This window comes from Capra hircus, chromosome 8 (assembly GCF_001704415.2).
Source record: "Capra hircus breed San Clemente chromosome 8, ASM170441v1, whole genome shotgun sequence".
NCBI classification, from domain to species: Eukaryota; Metazoa; Chordata; class Mammalia; order Artiodactyla; family Bovidae; genus Capra; species Capra hircus.
Window position 1 is genome coordinate 63,651,986 of NC_030815.1, and position 19,226 is coordinate 63,671,211.

At 49.2% G+C, this 19,226-nt stretch overlaps 1 protein-coding gene across 4 annotated transcripts in view; it reads left to right on the forward strand.

Moving 5' to 3' along the window:
* COL15A1 (collagen type XV alpha 1 chain) overlaps positions 1 to 19,226 on the forward strand; it is a 102,240-nt gene that overhangs the window by 24,323 nt on the left and 58,691 nt on the right. For all 4 annotated transcript variants that reach the window (XM_018052229.1, XM_018052230.1, XM_018052231.1 and 1 more), the window contains exons 4-7: positions 9,521 to 10,068; positions 11,727 to 11,801; positions 13,305 to 13,385; positions 18,468 to 18,615. In XM_018052229.1, the coding sequence (XP_017907718.1) occupies positions 9,521 to 10,068; positions 11,727 to 11,801; positions 13,305 to 13,385; positions 18,468 to 18,615 (852 nt within the window). The remainder of the gene's footprint in view (positions 1 to 9,520; positions 10,069 to 11,726; positions 11,802 to 13,304; positions 13,386 to 18,467; positions 18,616 to 19,226) is intronic.

The window sequence follows — 19,226 nt, forward strand, 5'->3', positions numbered from 1 at the left end:
GGACATCTGTGAGGGGAGGGCTGGATTTGTGCTGGTCCCTTTTGGAGTCATTCCTTCCAGGCCCGAAGGCTGTAGGCTGAAGGAACCGGCAGTTAAGAGTGGTTAGAGAAACTGGAAAACAGATGGGAGAGGAGGATGCAAAATTGGAGACATTCAGACCTGGCAAGGGCCTTTGGAAGCCATCTGATGCAAGCCTTTCATTTCACAGATGAGGAACCTGAGGCTCAGAGAGAAAGGAGACCGCCACATTGGGCTGGTGGCAAGAGTGTCTCACAGGCCAGGGTCCCACCCTGTATAATGTCCAAGAGGCCATGGTGTGGAAGTCCAGGCTGACTCGTGTGTGGTCCAGAGGGCAGAGTTAGGCCCAGCCAGGCGGGTGGGGGCCACAGGGGGACATGCCTCAGCTTACTGGAAGCTACAGGGGGACATGCCTCAGCTTACTGACTTCGATTTGCCCAGCAGTGGCCGTGGTTGCCCTGGAGTGGGGGATGAGCTCCTGGACAGTGGACATATGCAAGCAGTAACCGGATGGACTTTCGTTGTGAGAAGGGGATGTGGTGGAGGAAGCTCCTTCTCCAGATGGTGAGCTGCACATTTTCTGCATCAAGTCTGTGGCTTGGTGAACTCGCAGCAGGCAGCATAGGAGGCATTGGGGATCTCCCCTCTGAGTGCAGGGAAATCCAGGAGAGAGATGCCCTGCTGGGGCCTCCAGGGCAGTCACGCGCACTTTAACTATGCATACTTAGCCTGCTGGCTCCAGAAACCCAGGGTCATCTGGACCCCGTGCCTGCCCCAGTGGGAGCGGGAGGAGTCAGTGAGTTGCTGTTTAAGCTGACTGAAGTGTTCTGTAGTCTTCACAGCTGCAGGTGGAAATGGGATGTAGGGAGGGGAACACCTTTGCCTTCTCAGACAGCCGGGGTAGGAAAGGGGCAGAGGCACCTGGGTTCTAGTCCTGGCTTGTCCACAGTTCCCCGCTGACCTCAGGCCTGCTCTCCTGAGTCTGTTGTTGGGGCCGCATTCTCCCAGTTTCCCTAGGCGCAGACAGTGTCCCTCTCAGCTACAGCCCAGGAAGCCTTTCTTGCGTTTCATGGGTGCAGTTCTTTGTCTGGCCACCAGGGGCCGCTGCCGCGCGCGTTCCCGAAGTGTCCTCATCCTCCCTGTCTGGCTCTCTGCAGCCCTCTTTGACCTAGAGCCAGAGGAATGCTCCCCAGTCCCTTGTGGCTGACAAGCACGAGCACTGGGCTCAGGTCCCAGATACTCATCTGTGAGATGAAGATGGAGCTTTGTAAAGCCAGATGCAGTTCCCTACGGAGGCAAAGTTCCTTAGCCCAGGCTAACCCCAGGCACTGCTTCAGGACCCCACAGATGGAAAGGCTGATTGCCCATTACACAGAAGGAGAAACTGAGGTCTGCTTGGGGAAGAGAGGTGTTAGCTATCCTGGAGAGGCGGAGAAGGAAGGGTTCCAGTTCTTCACCTCCTCTGGCCTCTGGTCACTGTCATCTCTGTGGAAAGCCTGAACCCTGCCCTGTTTGTTTCTTCATCACTAGAATTCTGTCCCAGTTTCCATGGAAGCTAGCTTTGGACCCCTGGGAGGAAAGTTGCACCACGTGGTGACTGTTCAGATTTTCCTCTGCCCAGTCCGCCTCTAAAGCCATCTGATTCCTCTTCCCTGTGCCCTCGGGAGGGGCTGCTGCAAAGCTGTACTCCGGTGCCCACACCAAAGACTTGAGAAGAGTGAGGCCCAGTTGTACCTGTCTGTCCCCTTCCTCAGGCCACAGCTCTGAGTGCCTGCTCTCTGCCAAGCTCTCGTGTGGCTATTTGAATTGGGGAATCGTGCCTGTGGCTCTGTGTATAGTGTAGAAGTGAAGCTCCGGGGTCTTGGGGTGCAGCTGAGTGAGCTTAGAAAGATTCAGCTGTGAGAAAATAGGGGAAGGTGTTACCAATAGAAGGGACAGAGTGAGCAAAGGCAAGAACAGAAAAAGGGGGAGAATGAAGAGATGGATCAAGGTGTCTTGAGTGGAATTTTGACTTGATTCTGAGGGTGCTGGGGAGCCATTGAAGGCTCTGGAGTTTGTCTCTGCTAACAGAGACATCTAGATCAGGAACTCCTTGAGAGCCTGCATGCTGGTTTCAGTTCCACATCCCCAGGGGCACACAAGGCATGATGTGGGGGTTTCACAAATGTTATCAAATTCACGAATGGAAAAGTGGGTTGAAAAAACCCCATTGAAACGAAGCTGCGAGTGTGTGTGCCAAGTCGCTTGAGTCGTATCTGACTCTTTGCAACCCTATGGACCATTGCTCACTAGGCTCCTCTTTCCATGGGATTCTCCAGGCAAGCATACTGGAGTGGGTTGCCATGCCCTCCTCTAGGGGATCTTCCCGACCCAGGGATCGAACCCACATCTCCCGCATCTCCTGCACTGGCAGGTGAGTTCTTTACCACTAGTGCCACCTGGGAAGCCCAGAAATGAAGCTATCCCTATGCATTAATGAAGTAAGATTAAGACTGAGGTCAGATGTCCTCTGAGATAGGCAGTTATCTGTGGAGAAGTGTGGCACCCTCCCACAAAAGGCCCCAAGCTTCCTGAGGCTAGAGAGTTCTGTGATCAGTCCCCTATTAGCACCACCCCCTCCAGTCTTGCCCCTCAAGGATGGTGGAACATCCTCCCACCAGCTGTGATCTCCATCCCCCCGCTTCCCACCCAGCAGAGAGCCATCCCAGGACAAGCCTATGGACCTAGCTGCTGGGCCTGTTTGTCTTGGCTTCCTGGCTTCTCTCCCCTCCCTGGTGGCTGCCTGAGCAGGTGGCCCTCCTGCCAGAGGCCAAGGGGAAGTGAGCCAGTGGGCCCAGGCGCAGCCCTGAGCATGGGTCACTCCAGGCCAGGGGTCACTCCCTGCCGTACCACAGCATGCTGTGGGACAGTGTGTGTGGAGGGAGGGGGTGGTTGCTGAGAGCACAGCAGGGGCTGACTTGGACTTCATTTAGGCTGTGGCTTGGCTCCCCCTGTGGCTGACCCAGTGGAAGCAAGGCCTACAGCCTGCTGCTTGCACGCTGGCTCTCCCTCATAGCTGAGGTCTGGGCAGCAGGGGGCAGGTAGGATTAGGAAAAGATCTCTTTGCAGACTTTGGTTTTTACTAAGCTTACACCTTTGGATCAAGCGGAAGACCGGTTTCTACTATTTGTTGAGCACTTGTACTTTTCCTCCATTATCTCATTTTGTCCCCATGTATGAGATGGGTGGGACATTCCTACATCACCAGTAAGTTATCTGCCCAAAAGCTGCCCACTTGGTAACTGGCATAGCCTGGATCTGAACCCAACTCTGTCCAGCGCCAAGGCAGTTCTCTACAGGCTGCCTCTTCCGTCCACTCTCGAGCTGGCCCACCAGTGGCCTGTGCCTAGCGTGGCTAGGGCAGCACAGGCGTCATGGAGGGGCACCAGTTGCGGGTCACCTGCCACTCCAAGTCACCCCAAGGCAGAATCACATCTCCCCTCTGCCCATTCTTGCTTCACTGCTCCACCTGTTACTTCCTGGATGTGTGTCCTGGTCATGAAACTCTCTCCTTGACCATTATTTCCCTGTCTATAAAATAAGGAGGTTGGCTAGATGGGTGTGTTGTTTTTTTTTTTTTTTTTCCTGAAGCAGAATCCTCCTGAAGCTAATTCCCAAAATGGCCATGTGGAAGCCTGGGCTTTACTGCTTTACATGGCAGCACTGGGCTGGTTTAAGCAGGCTTCTGGGTAGAAACCTCTCCACCCCTGTCCTGGAGTCCCTGAGCCCCAACCTGTTCCTTGAGCCCTCGGAACACTGCTTAGAAACAAACCTCTGGATGAGAGGCCTGAGTCACATACCCACTGTAGAACCGCACATTCTGCACGCTTGCAGCATCCCACCGGAAAGGGGCTTCCTCTCCTGTCCTCGGTAGGAGAGGGGACGAGCTGGAGGAAAAGCTTTCACTGGATCAGATGGAGAAGACAGAAAGCTATCAGCAGGGTACTCATGCTTTTATTTGGTTTTTATCTTTAAACTGTGGAGGGGAGAAAAGAAATCTAAGTGGGGTGCTTGCTTTTATTTCTATTTCATTTCTTTTCACTCTTTCCCCCTTTCTATACAGAAATGGGCTATCTTTGAGTGAAGAAAAACGTAAAGATTTTGTACTTTCTAAAAGAGGATGTAGAGAGTTAATACCTTTAAAAATATGTAAATGTCTATTTTTCACATCATGTATTTGAGGTAAAATTCAAAAAGCACCAAAGAGTATCCAGAGAGAAGAAAGTCTGTTGTCACCCAGCCACTAGCTTCCTTCCCTGGAGAGTCTCTGGCCTCAGCTTCTTGTGTATCTTTCTAGAAATATTCTAATATATATTTTATATATTTAATATGTATTCATATATGGACTTCCAATGGATAGCATGGCATCCGGTCCTATCACTTCATGGGAAATAGATGGGGAAACAGTGGAAACAGTGTCAGGCTTTATTTTTTTGGGCTCCAAAATCACTGCAGATGGTGACTGCAGCCATGAAATTAAGAGACACTTACTCCTTGGAAGGAAAGTTATGACCAACCTAGATAGCATATTGAAAAGCAGAGACATTACTTTGCCAATGAAGGTCTGTCTAGTCAAAGCTATGGTTTTTCCTGTGGTCACGTATGGATGTGAGAGTTAGACTGTGAAGAAAGCTGAGCGCCGAAGAATTGATGCTTTTGAACTGTGGTGTTTGAGAAGACTCTTGAGAGTCCCTTGGACTGCAAGGAGATCCAACCAGTCCATTCTGAAGGAGATCAGCCCTGGGATTTCTTTGGAAGGAATGATGCTAAAGCTGAAACTCCAGTACTTTGGCCACCTCATGCAAACAGTTGACTCATTGGAAAAGACTTTGATGCTGGGAGGGATTGGGGGCAGGAGGAGAAGGGGACGACAGAGGATGAGATGGCTGGATGGCATCACTGACTCGATGGACATGAGTTTGAGTAAACTCTGGGAGTTGGTGATGGACGGGGAGACCTGGTGTGCTGCGATTCATGGGGTCGCAAAGAGTCGGACATGACTGAGCGACTGAACTGAACTGACCTGAATGGATAGCAGTTCTATTCTGCACCTTGTTTTTCTGTTTGTTTCTAGTTAATACATCTTGTTGTTGTTGTTGTTCAGTTGCTCAGTTGTGCCCGACCGTTTGTGACCCCGTGGGCTGCAGCTTCCCAGGCTTCCCTGTCGCTCACTGTTTCCCGGAGTTTGCTCAGATTCATGTCCGTTGAGTCGATGATGGCATCTTCTGTCGCCCCCTTCTCCTCCTGCCCTCAATCTCTCCCAGCATCAGGGTCTTTTCCAGTGAGTCAGCTCTTCCTGTTTCATATTAATACCTAAGGAATCACACCTTTTTAAAGGCTTCACAAGCGGACTTCCCTGGTGGTCCAGTGGTTAAGAATCTGCCTTGCAGTGCAGGGACTGTGGGTTTAGCCCCTAATTAGGGAACCAAGATCCCACATGGTACAGCACAACTAAGCATGATCAACTAAAACCTGAGGGAGCCAAATAAATAAACATTTTTAAAAAATAAATAAAGGCTGCATTGGATTGCATTGTGTGACTATAACAAAAGTTAGTGTTTATTTAACCATTCCCCGAGAATTCCAAGATGGAATGGTTTAGATATGTTCAGATACATTTTAAACAGTGCTGCAATGCATATTCTTTTAAGTTCTTTACATGTCACATATGTAACTTTATCTGTTTTAAAAATTCATAGAAGTATAACCACTGCGTCAAAGAGTACATATGCACTTTTAATTTTGATAAATATAGTGAAAGTGCTCCTCCCACAGATGTTATCCACTTTACGCTTCTACCGGCAGTGCATGCAATGGCCTGTTCCCCCAAACCCTTGCTAAACAGAATGTTATCCAACATTTTGATCTTTGCCAGTCTGATCGGGAAAATGCTGTCTCTTCATAATCTTGCCTTGTATCTTTCTTGTTCTGAATGAGGCTAAGTGTCTGTTCATATGTTTAATAGCCATTTTTTTTTCTTTTACTGTGGAAAGCATTTCCTATTCTTTGCCCATTTTTCCTTTTGGATTATTTTGTTGTTTTTCGGTCTCTCAGTCATGTCCCACTCTGCGACCCCATGGACTGCAGCACACCCGGTTTCCCTGTCCTTCACCATCTCCTGGAGCTTGCTCAAACTCATGTCCGTTGAGTCAGTGATGCTATTCAACGGTCTCATTCTCTGTTGTCTCCTTCTTCCTTCTTCAATCTTTCCCAATATCTTTGGATTATTGACCTCCTGCTTATTCATTTGTTTTGTGTATTAAGGTAATTTGTTTGTTGTCTGTGATATACGCAGCAAATATTTTTGTCAAGGTTGGGATTTTACTTGACACTGTGGGAATTTATTTTTGCTATGCAGAACTTAAAAAATTTGTGTGTCATTAAATTTAACCAAATTTGTGAATCTCATTTTTGCCTTCTCGGGTTTGCTATACTTTACTTTATGTTTTAATGCAAATTGCAAACTGGACAGAAAAAGCACTGGATTGAGAATCAGATCTGTTTATAATTGCCAAACCCCTTCCCTCTTTTAACCTCAGTTTTGCCTTCTTTCTGTAGACTGAAGAGGTTGAATTTCATTTATTTGTTCATTTTTTTTCATTCATTCGTTCCTCAGCACTGAGCTGGATGCAGGAACGTAGAGATGAATGGTGTGGTCCGATGGAGAGAGAGACAAGTGACCCAACAGTGACCTGCAGTGTACAGGGGTGAAAGTGGGGGACCCTAGTGTGTTTTGAAGGAGGAGGATGTAGGTCAGGAGGTGAAACAAGGGATTTCCGGGGGGAGGGAGAATGAGGAGTTATTCTGGTAAAAATGGCCAGTGGGATGAGGTGGCGGAGGGAAGAACATTTGACATAGAGGGGAGAGGACCTGCGATGGCCTGGGGCACTGGAGGGACATCATCAGGCATGCTGGGGAGTCAGAGTGCTGCCGGGTCTAGACCGAGAGGGCTGTCCAGCCAGGTGCCCAGGCCGCTGGGGACCCTGAGAGCACAGATGACCAGAGAAGCCGTCTCATCACGGCCTCAGTGTGACCAGACTTGCCCTTTTGCTGAAGATGCAATAATCACTTTCTTTAGTGTGCAATATTTGCCATGACAGTTTTTAACAAAGAATACTACAAGGAATACTTCCGAATATCACCTAGTTTAAGAAATAACATCATCGCTGTAGTTGAAAAGCCCCATGGACTGCTCCCCAAATCTCACCTCTGTACCTCTCCTAAATGTTGGCAGGAACATGCTTCTGGTGGGTATGTAAAATAGCACAGTTGCATCTTAATGATAATTAAGATAATAACTGCATCAAAAAGAAATGATAATGATAGCATGTGATGCGGGCATTAACTAATGCTAGAGTGGTAATCATATTGCAATATACAAGGGTATCAGATCAACACTTTGTTCACCTTAAACTTATACAATGTTATTTGTTGGTTACAGATCAGGTTTTTCTAAAATGGCACAGTTGCTTAAGAGAGCGATTTAGCCGTACTCAGTGAAGTTACAGGGGCAAATGTCCATATCACTGAATAACTCCGCCCCAAGTGGTGGACTCATTCGCACAGGCAGGCACAAGGAGGTGTGAATCAGAAAGTCCGTAGCAGCAGTGGTTGTAACACTGATGGGAAACCTCACTTTCCATCAGCAGAAAGATGACGTAATCCGCAGCGACTTATTTATACATAGGATACTGCTATGAAAACATGAGACTTGGAGCCACACTCAACAGGGATAAATCATAAAAATACAATGTTGAGTGGGGAAAAAAAGGTCCAGAATACATGCAGCCTGCCAACACTTATATGAGGTTAGGAGACAGGCACTGCAGTGCTGCGTTCTGTTAGAGACATACTCATGTAGTAAACACACAAAGGCATGCATGGGGATGATAAACACCAGACCCCTAGCGTGGCTGCCTCTGGGGAATGGGCAGGGGGACAGGATCAGAGAGCTCCTGAGAGCTTCGGCTGAGTTGATATTTCCTTTCTTAAGTGGGGTGCTGGGCCCATGCCTATTCCTCATGTTATTCTTGTCTTAAAAATGTTCATTATATATTTTATGTAGCCCAGAGTTTCCCCAAATTACCATCTCAACGTGTAATCAATCTAACCAGATTAAATAAAATGACAATCTTACATTCCTTTTTTCAAACATTGCTTTTTCAAAATCCAGTTTGTGTCTGTTGTCCATCTGCAGGGTTCCTGTCCGCCTCTCCCTGGGACCTGCATTCTTATCTCCTCGCTTTAGGTGCATGTGGGTGCAGGTCACTGCAAGCCAGGCTGCAGCCTTCTCCCAGGGAATAGTGGTTGGGTGGCTCAAGTCTCATGAGCCTAAGTCCTCTCCAGGCCACCACAATGGAGCCCTATATTTCTCCCGGCAAGGGGTGGTGGTTAAGAGCCTCTTTAGTCAGATGCTCTAGCTTTGGACCTCTGATGGGCTTACTTTGGGCAAATTTTTTACCTTCTCTAAGTTCTCTCTGGGGCTTCCCAGGTGGCGCTAGTGGTAAAGAATCCACCTACCAATCCAGGTGATGCGGTTTCAATCCCTGGGTTCAGAAGATGCCCTGGAGGAGGAAATGGCAACCCACTCCAGTGTTCTTGCCTGGAGGATGCCATGGACAGGGGAGCCTGGTGGGCTGCCGTCCGTGGGGTTGCAGTGGGGCACAACTGAGCAACTGAACACACACACACAAGTTCTCTCAGGAACAGAATGGGATAATAGTAGCTATCCTCATAGCGTTGTGAGGAGTAAATGAACTAATGTACATGAAGAGCTTAGAGCCTGCTAAAAATGAGAGATCAGGGAATGTGGCTGATGCTGTTATAATGACGACAATGACAAAAGGGAGTTGACAATGCATGACAATGATGCAAATTTCAGTTGTCCTAAGGTCTGGGACCACTTCGTTTTGTCCCAGCTTTCCCCCCACATCCTGAGGCACTTGAACAGTAGACCTCACTCAAAACACAACACAACAAACCTGCCCACTTTTACAGAGAGAAAGGGGGGGAAATCCCTATGTTGATGTGGGGGAACATTGTAGAAATATTCTAGAAATATTCTTATATGTTTTCCAAACTGCTGATCATGACTTGTTCGTGGGTAATGAAATCAATTTAGTAGGTTGTTTCCAGCATGTTTTTAATAAAATAGAACAGACAAAGAATTGCTAAATGGAAAGGAAAACATCATAGTGCCTGGTGAGTATTAAAAGTAAATTATGTTTTATGAAACATCTGTTTCAGGGTTACAGATATATATTTGTCTAAACGTGCATATTGGGTGGCCATGCAAATATATTTCTTATTATGGGTCATTGTCAAAAAAGTGTGACAAACAGTAATTAAGACGCTGCAGTGGGGTTCTTGAAGGATCCAATCTCGTTTCCAGAGTATATTTCCTCATTTCCAAGCAGAGAGGAATCTATGTGTGAAGCACGGCCTCTTCTCTCCCTCCCTGCAGAATCAGCTTCCCGGGGCCCCCTGGACCTCACGGAGCTCATCGGCGTCCCGCTGCCCTCCTCTGTGTCCTTTGTCGCTGGCTATGGTGGCTTTCCAGCCTACAGCTTTGGGCCTGGTGCCAACGTCGGCCGCCCGGCCAGGACCCTCATCCCATCCACCTTCTTCAGGGACTTCGCCATCAGCGTGAGGGTGAAGCCCAGCAGCCCCCGAGGCGGTGTGCTCTTTGCTGTCACGGACGCCTTCCAGAAGGTCATCTACCTGGGCCTGCGGCTCTCAGGCGTGGAGGACGGCCAGCAGCGGGTCATCCTCTACTACACGGAGCCTAGTTCCCAGGTGTCCCATGAGGCCGCCGCCTTCCTGGTGCCCGTGATGACCCACAAGTGGAACTACTTTGCTGTGGTCATCCAGGGAGAGGAAGTGACCCTCCTCGTGGACTGTGAGGAGCATGGCCGCGTCCCCTTTCCGAGATCCTCCCAGGCCTTGACCTTCGAGCCCAGTGCGGGAATCTTTGTGGGCAATGCAGGAGCTACGGGGCTGGAGAGATTCACCGTGAGTTCAAGTGTTGCAGACGAGGAGGCTGCTGGACACTGCAGCAAACACAAGCTCTGTTCTTATTATCATTTTATCCTTCTGTCCTCAAAGAGGCATGCATGCTAGTGGGACGAAAGCTAGTCTCGAGACTCAGAACTTAGATTCTATTCCTGAGTTTTCAGTGTAGCCTGATGATTTTAAACAGCAGCTGAATTCTCTGATCCTCTGTGTTTTCTTATCTGTGAGTGGGGATTAGAAAACTTGGGCTATAGGGTTGTGGAATCATGTGAGCTAGCCTGTGTGAAAGCACTTTGTCTGTTTTTAGGCCTTATAAAAAAGGTAAGGTTTGTAATATCTTTCAGTGATTTTATCTTTGGAAAAAGGTGACAGCTGCATCTAATTTCTGCAAAGGTGGAAGAGCTGAGATGAGAGAGTGTGAGGTGGTTGCTCTCTCTCCTTTGGGACAATGTGCCTTGAAAAAATATCAGAAGACTGATTTTCCTGTCAAAGTGGATTTTTATGAATGAGCCATTCTAAAGCAAATCCCAAGTTATTGTAGTCATTCATTTAGTCACCACTATTCTTACCGGGTTGGGAGGATCCCTTGGAGGAGGGAACGGCTACCCACTCCAGTACTCTGGCCTGGAGAATTCCATGGACTGTATAGTCCATGGGTTTGGAAAGAGTCGGGCAAGACTAAGCAACTTTCACTTTGATTCTTACTGCTGCTGCTGCTAAGTCGCTTCAGTCGTGTCCGACTCTGTGCGACCCCATAGACGGCAGCCCACCAGGCTCCGCCGTCCCTGGGATTCTCCAGGCAAGAACGCTGGAGTGGGTTGCCATGTCCTTCTCCAGTGCATGAAAGTGAAGAGTGAAAGTGATTCTTACTGATACCTTCCCAATTGACTCAAGACAGGACTGGGCTGGAGTTTGGGTTTATCTGTACTACAGTGGAATATGGATTTTAAGAAGGTAGAATCCAATGAACAGTTCTGAAACTCTCACCTGGAGATGGGCTTCCCTGGTAGCTCAGATGGTAAAGAATCTGCCCACAATGCAGGAGACCCAAGTTCAATCCCGGGTTCGGGAAGATCCCCTGGAGAGGGAATGGCAACCCACTCTAGTATTCTTGCCTGGAGAATTCCATGGACAGAGGAGCCTGGCAGGCTACAGTCCATGGGGTCACAAAGAGTTGGACACAACTGAGTGACTAACACCACCACCACATATGCAGAATGGGCTGTTGGGGGTAGGGAGGGGAGGCAGAGTGGAGGCAGAGAGCCTGGCTGACAGCTGCTCTGGGGACAAGTCCTTCCAGCTGGGAAGCTTTGAGCCATGGGGGAGAGACACTTGCTGGTGGGAGAGGCGTGTACTTTAGGGTTCATTGCTGACAAGTTAGGGACCTGGGGACCTGTTAGGAGGCTGCTGTTATTCTGCACTTTGAATACTGAGCTCTCCAAGGACCACTCTGGTTAGTGGGGCTCATTTTACATTGTCCCAGGGAGAGTGCCCTTTAATGAGAGCAGGCCTGGAGATGGCATGGTTTTCTTTTCATGGCCTCGGGCAGCCCTTCTCACTCCTGTCCTTTCACTGGTTCTGCTCTGTATAAAAACGGTCTGTGTCCCAGTGGGGCTTGTGCTGTAAACGTGGCCTCTGACCCCTCTGCTTTCCTCTAGGGTTCCATACAGCAGCTCATCATCCACCCTGACCCCAGGACTCCCGAGGAGATGTGCGAAGCTGAAGAATCCTCGGTGAGTCCCCCCACTTCTCCCTATCGCTCCCACAGTGGGCCCTGAAGCCCCAGCAGCCAGAGAAGGGCCCGGCACCCAAGCAGTTTTTCACCCCAAACGTCATGGAATCGCTGAAATCCCTTATCTTGGCAAGCTCTGCATCAAGTCCTATTTTGAGCTTTTTGGCTTTGTTATTATTTTTGAGAACTTCAGCCATGTCTTTGGTGTATGGTGGAGGATTGGTGAGGTGGGGCGGGGGGCGGGGGGAGTTGTGTTTCTTCTAAGGTGTTAGGTTCCCATGGCTGTGCCAGTCACTGGCCTGGTTTCCAGACTTCCTGCCAAGAAAGGGTGTCAAGATTCTAAAATAAAAGTTAAAGCTCCACGATATTCTGAATGTAAATTCTTATAAAAACAAACCTAAATTTAGCTTTTATGCTTGGCAAATGAATCAGTTCCTCAAAAGGGGGTGGTGAGCAGGGAAAAAAAGATGGGTCCTTTTCCCTCTCCCTCCCTCCTCCCTCTCCCTCCAGGATTGACTGAGTACCTGCAAGGTGACAGACCTGGGGAGATGCTGGAGATAAAGAGATGAACTGGGGATTGTCTGCATCCTCATGATGCTCAGACATGTCCAAAAGCAGTGATAGAGCTGAGTGTAATTGGTCCTCAGACCCAAATTCTACAAGTCAGGCGGGGGCAGGAAGGTGGAAGAGGAAGAATAGGAAGCCGGTCAGGAAGGAACTGATACCTGGTCAGTGACAAGCAAGAGTCAGCCAGATGAAGAAGAAAAGGTGGAAGGAAAGTCATGGGCCAGCAGAGCATGGCGTATTCGCAGACCTTCAGATCCTCTGTCTGTCAGACCCAAAGCTAAGCATAAACTGCTTTCATTCATTCAGTAAAAAATGCTGCCAGTGTAGTTGGAAAGTCAGCCCCTCAGAGGTAGAACTTGGCCCTGGGAGAATATTTGCTCTCCTCGAGTCCATGATTCCAGCCTGGCATTCCCATGATGCTGAGAGAAGGGAAAACTTGTGTGTGTATATTGCTTCATCCTTATGGTGCTATTAATACTGAACAAACAGAAACAATCCAAGGGTCCACAAGCAGGTTACAAAATCATGGCACACGGTGTCCTGGCTGCCATCAGGGGGCTAATTGTGAAGACTAGATAACAAGGGGAGGATGTTCTTCAAAGGTAGTGGTTCCCAGTGAGAAATTCTGGTGACAGTCACCACAGAGGGAGTGCCTTTTGATCAAGATAGGAGGGCACTTGGGCAAAATGTGAGTAGGTATGTTGGAGAGACTACATTGATTGTACTTTTTGTTTGTTTGTTTTGAGCAATAAAATGTGGAAGGAGCCAAAAAGAATAGCTAAATCACATGCTTTCCCCTTCATCCCACTTTCTCTATACACCTCCATCTACATCTTTCCTTTCACATGTACCCTGTTTCTCCATAGGAGTCTGTTTCTATGACTCCCCAGTTATAAACTTTTCTCCCCCTCCGCCCACATGATTTGTCTCCACACAGGCATCTGGAGAGACCAGCGGGCTCCAGGAGACGGATGAAGTAGCTGAGATCTTGGAAGCGGTCACCTACACTCAAGCCCCAGTGAGTACTGGGCACTGTGCTGTGCCATCTCGGTCAGCTTTTAGAGGGCTAGGCATTGTCCAAGAGGACCCAGAGTCTTGGTCTGAAGTCTCTGTCCTCAGATCTGTGACTTCATTCGACAGCTCGCCTGGGGAAGTCAGGAAAATACTGGCCAGTGGACATTTTGAAAAATCCTCAGTGTAGGGGGCTTCCCTGGTGGCTCAGAGGTTAAAGCGTCTGCCTCCAATACGGGAGACCCAGGTTTGATCCCTGGGTCGGGAAGATCCCCTGGAGAAGGAAATGGTAACCCACTCTAGTATTCATGCCTGGAGAATCCCATAGATGGAGAAGCCTGGTAGGCTACAGTCCACAGGGTCGCAAAGAGTTGGACACGACTGAGCGACTTCACTTCACTTCACTCATTGTAGGGGAACGCTGATACCCAGGTGCCACCCTGTGCTGTGACCAGGGGAGGGCTTTCCAAAGGCGAACTCTCCTCCATCGCCTCCCAGCTGTGTGAGCTTAGGTGACTTACTCAGCCTCTCTGAGCCTCAGCCCCTCTTCCACCAAACAATAATCAGAGTGCTATCTTGTGAGGTCCTTGCGAGGTCCGATGAGGCTGTGCAAGGGAAAGGTCTCGGCCCAGTGCCGGGCACAAGGGAAGTGGCTGTTGTTATACTTGTTTGGGGCTTTGGCTATGAGAGGGAAGTTGCGGCCCTCACTCCTGTGAGATGCAGAGCTCTCCTAGGAGCTCATTTCTGGTCCCATGGGAAAGGCAGCCATCCTTCCAGTGGTGTGGGCCTCCTCCCTCTTGGGAATGTGCCCTGTGGCCGAGACAAGGAAGTGGTTTTGAAAGCATTGAATCAGTCTGTGAAGAGGAGCCTGTTCTAATAAAAACACCAAGGAGCCTGTTCTAATAAAAACAGCCAGCAGTGTCTGAGTCACTGAACATGGAAACCCCAGCCATCTCCTAGACTGGTCTGGCTCAGTCTATGGACACATCTCTGATGGAAGAAAGCAGGGAGCTGGAAAGAAGGCAGAAGCTATAAATCATAGACCTCCGGTGACAGAGGTGTGGGTGGGGCAGAAAGGACCAGAGTCTGTTACTGTGAGAGGGGTTTAACAATCACCTCTTCCTGTTCAGAGATGTACAGAAAACTTCCCTTGGTACTACTGAACAAACTGTGAGGTCCAAAGAAGGGAAGAGACTGGGCCTAGGGTGTGTGGCTGAACTGAGGCTAGAGCACAAGTCCCATTATGCCCCATCAAGGATTTGGCCATGACCTTGTGCTGCTGGCCTGGGTGGTTTTGCAGGGATGCCCCACCCCGGGACCACAGCCAATCTGGGGGTAGCTGTGATGGAGAAAGTGAAGGGTCCAAGGTTCCTGCCTGGGTGGTGACTCGGGGTAGCTGTGCCGAGCAGTGTTGCAATCCCATGAGCCCATCATTCCTTGGCCATCCCACTGGCATGTCCATGTAGGGCAGCAGGGCACAGAGCCATGGTCCTCTAGGCTTTCTGATCTGATGCTGCCCCCCAGTGTGCCAGTTCACAGCCAGGAGTGAGACTGACTCGGGCAGAGAGACTAATAAGCCAAGGTGGTCCTGAGGGATGGACATGAAGTGGGGCTTAAGAGCATGGGACGCCATGGAGGTGGAGGCTGGTCAGGCACGGCTGTAACCTCCTTTGCAGGGCGGTATTTTCCTTTTGTTCCCTGGAGGAGGAACCGAGGTACACGGGAGTGCAAAGGTTTGCCTGAGGGTGTGCAGTCTGGAGGCGGCAGAGCCGGGTTTCCAGCCTGGGTCCAGGCCACTGTCAGTCACATCAGCCTCAAACTGGGGACTGCCCCCTCTTTCACCCTCCCCTAGAAAACTCCCCTCCCTGGCTCCCCGCCCCAGGACGGGGGAATTTCCCTCTTGGGCTCAGACGTTCCCCTCCCTTCTCTATCTGGCTTTTCTCTTGGAATGAATCTCACTTCCCTGTCCTCACCCTTTGCAACCTGCCACCCTCTAAGATACAAACCATGACCCTGAATCATGGGCTGCCTGAGCGGTCAGGGACTTAAAAAGCCAGCCCCTCCTCACCTCCTTCCCCATTTAGGGTAGGAGTCTCTGCTGCCCCATTCTTCCTCCTGCTAAGTCAGTGTCTGCTGACACACCTTTCCATTTCTGGAAAGTTCTGTCTTTGTTGAGTTAGAATTAATACCCTATGGTTCTCAGCCCTGACTGTGCATCAGAGTCCTGAGTGTGTATGTATCTGTGTGTGTATGTCTGTGTGTGTATGTATGTGTTTATATATAGTGTGTGTATGCATGAGGGTGTAGGGTGGGCAGAACTAGGAGACAGTCTTTAAAAAAGCCCCTTGCCTGGGCGCATGCCCAGACGTTCAGATTTGTGAGTGAATGGAGTGAGATCGAGGGTCTGTCTCACACAAAGCTCTGCAGAGGATTCTCCGCATCCAGGACCTCTCTTCCAGCCACACCCAAGGCTCACAGATCCCTAGCACACCCCGCCCTTTCACCCCTCGTCCATGCCTTGGCTCCTGCAGTTCCATTTGCCAGGCTGGCCCTCCCCCATCCCATCTCTACCTGGCCAGTTCCCACTCCTTCAGGGTCCAGTCCAAAGCCCCTCACTGGAGGCCGCGGCCACGCTCCCCTCCTCACGTGTGGCTCTCCATCCTGTAATCTCACAGCGAGTAGTGTCTGGGTCTGTGTCTCCCGGATTGTCCAACAGTTCAAGGACAGACGCCCTTATTAATTCATTTCCATATCCCAGGGATCAGCCAAGCCATGGCACACAGTAGGGCCTCAAGAAATATGTGTTGAATGAGGGCCAGCAAACTACCACATTTTGATTTAAAATTAAAGACTCAACATTCCCATTTTGTCACGGGCCACACTGGTTCTCCATCTACACTAACCCCTAAAAACCAGCAGCAGCCTGTGGGAGGCAGGACCCCTGACCCTGACCACCAAGGGTTAGCTCACCAGCTCTGCTTTGAACCCAGGCTTCATGGCTGCCTTAGTGGGAGTTTGTCTAAAGAGGTTTTAGCTGACATGCTGGAGTCAGTGATTCCCTGTAACTCAGCGTTTGCCACATTGAGTCACTAAGCTTAGCCCACCCTTTCCTGACTGTCTTGTGTTTCCTGCACGCTGACATGCCCCAGCTGCCTCATCTCAAATCCCACGTCCCTTGTGAACCATGTGAAGTGGCTTCCCCTGCACCCTTGGCAGGGAGAGGAGAGGAAAGGACCTGCCTGGGGCAGAGGTGCTTACTGCTCTGCTGGGTCACCATGCAGCTGCTCCTCCCAGCCTCTCCTTGGGGGGAGCGTGTCTGTGTCCTGCTCCCACTACCCCTCCTGGTTCCTGCCTCACCAGGCTTCTTCAGTGCATCTTCCTGGTCTCCTGGCCTAAACCTCAACCCCCCAGATCCGTGCTCTCATTAACACCAGGGTGAGCTCCCTAAAGTGCACAGCTGCCCGGATCCCCCCATCCTGATACCCAAGGGATACTGTTTGTTGCTCCTTTACAAGCCCAGACTTCTCACCTAAGAGCCAGTCCCGTCCCTCTTGCTGCCTCCCCAGGCTTTATCCCCCTGCTACTCCCTCCAGCCCTCTCCACGCTCAGGTTGTCAGGCCCTGTCAGTGCTTTGTCCCTTCTTACCTCAGTGCCTTCCTCCATTCCTGCTTTCTGAAACGGTTTATTCTTCAAGGCTCAACTTCTTGAAGCCTTCCATCCTTGCTCTCACCTTGGAAACTTTAGAGTACAGTAAATGACATCTTTTTTTTAGTACAGAAATATTCCATATTCATTACTGAAAAAACTACAAGTGCAGATGAGCAAAATCATAATTATTACCTTTAATATCAATACCCAGAGAAATCACATCTAGTGATGTGGATGATGGCTACCATTTATGGGCTCATGCTCTGGACCTGGCTCTGTACCAAGCACCTCCATGCATTTTATACCTTTTAAGTTGTTATTATTGGCCCCATTTTATAGGGGAGAAAGCTGAGGCTCAGTAAGTTATATGACTTACTCAACATAACATAGTTAATAAGAGGAGAGTTGGGATTTGACCTGAGTTTGATTATGAGAACTGAACCATTAAATCCTAAAGTTATGGGGCCCATAAGAATCTTCCTTATTCTGATGGACCAGAGACTCATCATTTATATACTAGGTTCTGACATTAAGGACAGAGCCTTCTGTTATTAGTCAGGATAAGTAAGTGATGGTTGTGGTAAGAAATTTACCCTGAAACCTTAATGTCTTAGTTATTTCCTGTTCTTACCACAGATCCAACACTAGTCGGCAGGATCCTTCTGTTCACCCCAGTCCCTTAAGCTCAGAAAATGGTGAGACAGTCTGACCACTGATGAGCCCTGGGTCACAGGAACTCCTATTTGATTCTGGGTCTGGGGATGACCTTTGGTACCCTTTATCAGGATTTCTACCTAGGTCTCTGAACTGTTGTTTCCAACTATTGGTTTTTTTGTTTGTTTGTTGTTTCCTAGTTGGCAAAGGTGGTTAAGATATAGGTTGGCTTTGGAAAAGCTACACAGAAACTGAAGTTTCCAAGAAAGAAAACCATACCTGCCTTTTATTTTCATAGGCATGCATGATTAGTATACATCTGAGATGGGATTTAGCCAGCTTTCACTGAACACAGCCCCCTCCCCCATTGTTCCCTCTCTTCCTTCCTTCTTCCCACTCTCCTTCCCTCCCTTCCTCTTCCCCTTCTTTTCTTCCTTCCTCCCTCCCTCCTTCTGTCTCCTCCCTCTAACACATCTGTACTGAGCACCTCCTCTGTGCTGGCCTGGGATGCAGGGATCACAGGAATGTGATCTCTGTGCTCCAAGAGCTTCATCCAAGAGTAGCAGAGTCCCACTGTTCACTGAACAAAATTTAATTACCCCAACATGCACCTTTTTCAGGGACTGGGGAAGATCAGTGATGACCCAGGTACACAATAGGCAGGATAAGTCTTTCTGGGTTTATTCATCTTTTGTGAAGATACTGTTTTCTCTAGTGATACTCACTGCCATCTTTTCTGCTCTCATGCCAAATAAGTCCTTTTGGGTCTCACTTTTCCTCCCTGCAGTCTAAAGAAGCAAAAGTTGAACCCATACACACACCTCCAACTCCATCCCCTGCCCCTGAGGATGCAGAGCTTTCCGGTGAACCTATACCTGAAGGGACCAAGGAAACCAGCAACTTGAGCGCTGACCCGCACAGCAGCCCCGAGCAAGGCAAGTCCCTGGAGTCCTTCATACTCAGTGGGTTATGCTGAGTGATGACTGAGTGATGTGTTTATGTATAGATGATGTGTGTGTGGAGCATCTCACTTGACTTTCCCTTCAACCTTGAGTAAGGAGCTGCAATCATCCTCACCTTACAAATAAGATGGAGAAGTCAAGTCATGGAGAAGTGATGTCACCCAGCTGAGATTGTACAGCTCATAAATTGCAGAGCTGGTGTTTAATCTTGATACCAAGAACTTTTAACCCCCAGACTCCATCCCTCTAGGAGGGCCTGGAGTGTGAAAAGCTTGTGATCATTGTGACTGTTTATTAAATATCTACTGTGTGCCAAGTGTTATATACTTCCTCTCCAATCCCTACAACACATCTCCTAGTTGGTAGTATTAGCCAGGATTTTACAGATGGAAAAACCGATGCTTGAAAAGGTGAGCAACGTGTCCACAGTCACACAGCTAGTGAGTGGTGGAACTGAGCCAACACTCAGGCCTGACTCCAGAATCCCTACTCTTTCCAGCCTTGGCCACAAACTCACCGATTCTCAGAGGATCAGGCCATCTAAACTCCTGTTGGCACTTATCGGAAACTAACGGATGGCCAGA